This window comes from Gavialis gangeticus, unplaced genomic scaffold (assembly GCF_001723915.1).
Source record: "Gavialis gangeticus isolate Ggan-Ray unplaced genomic scaffold, GavGan_comp1, whole genome shotgun sequence".
NCBI classification, from domain to species: domain Eukaryota; kingdom Metazoa; phylum Chordata; order Crocodylia; family Gavialidae; genus Gavialis; species Gavialis gangeticus.
The window spans coordinates 18,888,191-18,892,429 of record NW_017729016.1 but is presented as its reverse complement, the minus strand read 5'-3'; the positions used below and the strand labels follow the sequence as shown (position 1 = coordinate 18,892,429).

Sequence of the window (4,239 nt, the reverse complement as noted above, 5' to 3'; positions counted from 1 at the left end):
TATAAACATTAGAAGCCAGACTCTATTCCACCTATTGGGCACATAAATGGACCTGAGTACCTAAGGCAGACTCTATTCCCCACTGTTCAAATCCCTGAAAAATCAGTTAATGCACAAGGTGGGTGAGTAATCTTCCTCCTTGCTGCTTTTCTGTGACTCAGTCTTAAGGGTGAGACAACTGCATTTTACAGAAGTTGATGCACAATGGAGCTGCGTGGAATATAATCGCACTGAGGCACCTAAGTCCACTTTGATGCCTAATTGGTAGATGAGAATCTGGCCCTCCATACATTTGTTAAGCAGAGTCAGGTACCTTTCAGGAATTCTTGTGTATGATCTGCTGCTGTCTTTCCCCTCAATTAAAATCAGCTTTCATCTCTCCTTACTAAAGTGATACCAATGGAAAGGAGCTTTAATTTTAATCCATGCCAGGTAGAATGATACACTTCTTTTCAATGCAGCTAGTAATTAGTGCCCTGAAATCTACACTCATTATTTTGAGCCTTCTTTGGCTAGCTTTCAATAACAGATACCTTTATTATGTATTCACTGACTGTATGCATTCAAAAATATGTAATGGATGCTAAAGCTATTAGAAACTTATTCACTCTGCAGCAACCCACAGAAAAATTAAGAAAATAAGGATACATCTTGGCAACTGCAACACTGCAAAAACAAACCCCACATATTTAAACTCTTTGCAAAAATCAAAAACAAAGTCTTCTGTGCATCCTTGGCAACCAAAAAAATAACACAGAGCCTCACCAACTTTTGTCTACATAACAGCAATCTGGGATTAGAATGCTTAACATATTGTATGGCTGCTGACAGTAAAATAACGCCAAATACAAGCAAATGAGCTCACGGAGAGCATATGCAAAATCCTTGACAGTTTCTGTATCTGAAAAGACACCTGTGGCACAAAAAGAACTGGCAGCAAAAACCTGGAAAAAATGTTTTCCTGTGCAAAACAAGAGAGACTTAGACTACAAACATGTATGAGACAAAGCTATGTCAGCAGTGCAAGATCATATGTCAGTATTATTCAGAAACATCACTGAGAAAAAATCGAAGAGACAATGCCCATAGTACCTCAAGTGGGAAATACGTTGTTATTAACTAAGCCTGAACGATATACTTGTCTGATAAAGATAATTCTCAGAAACAGCATAATCCCCACCCTCCCCCCTCAAAAGCTGGAGAATGTGAAGCTATGTAAAAACGAATATAAGAAACACAAATCAAACTCATTGCTGACATTGCTTGCAGGCTTGCTGGTATCTGTGGGACAATGAAAAACAAGCAAGAACTCAGATTTCCCCGTCTCCTATGTACACAAGTGACTGTGTAGCAAGGGGACATGAATGCAAGACAAATAAGGAGAAACTTAAAGACAAAACCTCAAAGCTGGGAGCAGCGGAGAATGTTCCCAGAAGGAACGACAATGCTCCCGGGGGCAGAGGGTGCTCAGTTCACAGTCAGTATGGCTTTTTGTTTGGTTGGTTTCTTGCAAACACGCAGCTGAAGTATACACTTCTATGATTTGTGATAATGAGATTCTCTCGGTGGTAGATTACAGTGCCATCAGCTAAAAATTATTGGATCTCTCTCACAGTGTAGGAGAGTTCAGAGGATCCTGTGGTGTTTTGAAGGATCATTTGCATAATTTCTGTAGAGCTATTTCAGATTTTCACTGAGACTTTTATGGATTTTGCAGGGTGAACGATGGCATTTTCCAGCTGATAGTGCCCTTGACACCTCCAGACTGGAATAGCACAATGCATCCCTAGCTGTGGCTACACCTGAGGCTGATAAACTTCAGCTGGTAGAAATTAAGGCTTCTTATCATCTTACCAGTACCTCCTGCAGGGATCATATTGCTCCCATACTCCAGTGTCCTAAAGGCCCCTGCCTACATCGGCTAGGAATCAGCCTTCAAGAATCTCCTAATGAGCTACGTCCATGACAATGGTCCTATGAAGGACCTCAAAGCTTTATTGGGACTGGAGACCTGCACTTTGCCGGGTGGATGTCACGATCATCATTACAGGACCTTGAAACCTGAAGATCTTCATGTTCCAGCCTGTAAAGTGAAATCCTTAAAAGTGCTCCCAACATCAAACTCCCCAGGTGGGAAAATAGGTTTTATTCATTAAATAATCAGAAACTGTCACTGTGTAACCCAGAAGCTGGAAACCTAAGGCTTCTGGGCTGAATCTGGCCTGTGGACCTGTTGTGTCTGGCCCATGGAGCTGAGGGACTTTGGTGGCATTCAGTGACAGGCGCTATGCCTGCCCCATGCTGCAGCAGTCAGGAGAAGTAGCAGTGATGGCAGCAGCCAGGCTCCAGTGCCAGCCCAGCTCAGACCTGAGCTGTGTCAATCTGGCCTGCAGCTGGAAAACATAACCAACTGCTGGTTTAACCTAAATGCAGGGCTAATTTCCAGAGGGCAGGAAAAGGATGTGATTAGATCAGAATTGAAAAGATAACCAATTTCCAAACAGGGCAAAGAGGACTCTATGTGCCACACTGTTCAGTCAAACTCTAACGAGGCCCTGGGAGTACAGTCTTGAAACACTGGCTGATTCTTAGCCAATTGGGAATGACTAGGTTTTCCATATATGAGGCTAGAGGCCATTAAAATTTTTGGCCACAAACCTCACTAACCTGCTTAAAGGAAGGGTATTAAATAACAGCCAAGGGAAAGCAGAGAGTAATACATGAATCCTCATGAATATGAATACATACGTGGCAGGAGTCCTGAAGGCTGAGCTCACATGTTCTTCTTACCAACCACACTCAGGTGTTTTAGTGCAGCATTAAAATAATGATTGATATTATCCAAGTGTCTGGAAGTGCTCACTGAGTTGGGTCTCCATCATAGTAGGAGTGTTTTTAATAGATTGATAAGACAGGCAAACAGAGGACGAAATAAATGATGTCTGCCTCCATTTTACAGGTGGGAACTGAGGCACAGAAGACACTGAAGTCATGGACCATTTCACTAGCAAAGCTGGGATGTGCAGAAACCACCAGACCATGCCTCTTGCTCTCGTACTTTTGTAGTGTGATGGTAATCCAGACTAAAACCCAGCTACTCCTATTCCCGGCCTCTCAGAATTGGAAAGTGGCAGTAGGATTTTGTCGATGGCGCTGGTAAAAGCTAAGCCTGGCGTGATGGCTGAATGATTGAAAACGCACGAGTGGAAATGTGTTGTGGCTCTACTCACTGTTCTCAGACAGCTCCACCATGTAGTAGAGAACGGGGCTGTTTCCATCAAAGGGACGCACCCAGGAAAGCATCACGCTGCGGCTGTACGAGGCATTCAGCGCTGCCACGAGGTTCTGAGGAGGATGAGGGAGCTCGCTAAAAAAAAAAAAGAGAGAGAAAGAAAAACCCCACAAAAAATTAAACTGCCCCTTACCCAGCCAAAAGCTAACAGGAGGTTAGACATTCATATGTCATCAGACTTGTATAATGACAGATGTAAATGTACCAGAAGCCACCATAAAAAAAAAAAATAACAACAGAGATCTCCAAATTATTCCCAACTTTGTCTTGTTTCTAAAATATAATTTACGCAGAGAGTCCTGAGGCTGACACAGTAACAGCTAACGGAACTGTTACTTAATGTGGAAAAATGCCAATTTTCAAACCGCATTTTTTAAATTGAGACAACTTGGTCAGTAATTCTTTTTTACAACAATGTCATAATAACGGAACAACGGTAAAACATATAAACAGTATAACACATAGGAGCTATGATTTAACACAGAATTTTTCATACTCGGGCAAGCAGAAGACACCGACACTATCCATATAGAGTTACTAATCAAAATTACCGTATGTATTCTTACGCTACAGAACAGCTTGATTTACTAGAGGATGCAAGCTTATCCTGTCATGGGTAGAATCTTTTCGTCATATAATAAGGATTTTTTGGGAGCGCCCACGCAGAAAATGTAGAGAAAATGCCTGCAGAAAACCCCATGGAAAAGCTAAAAGAAATGTTAAAAAAAACAAACAAAACAGCAGCGCAATTAAAAAGTGTAATTTCTAAAAATAAATGCGATTTATGGAAAAATACTTCATTTGGATTCATTGGCTGAAATTGATGGAGGCTGCACAGTAGAATGAGGAAATGAAATTGTGCTGCATTCATTAAATGCTTGTCTGAAAGACCTACAAAAACAGCAAGAGGCCTCTAGCCATTACGGCTGTGCGACGCTTCAGGTGGT

The 4,239-nt window shown here is 41.8% G+C and overlaps 1 protein-coding gene across 1 annotated transcript in view; it reads right to left on the bottom strand.

The window, feature by feature from the left end:
• SDK1 (sidekick cell adhesion molecule 1) overlaps window positions 1-4,239 on the bottom strand; it is a 551,260-nt gene that overhangs the window by 208,154 nt on the left and 338,867 nt on the right. The window contains exon 14 of the mRNA XM_019512615.1: window positions 3,231-3,367. Coding sequence (XP_019368160.1) covers window positions 3,231-3,367 — 137 coding nt within the window. The remainder of the gene's footprint in view (window positions 1-3,230; window positions 3,368-4,239) is intronic.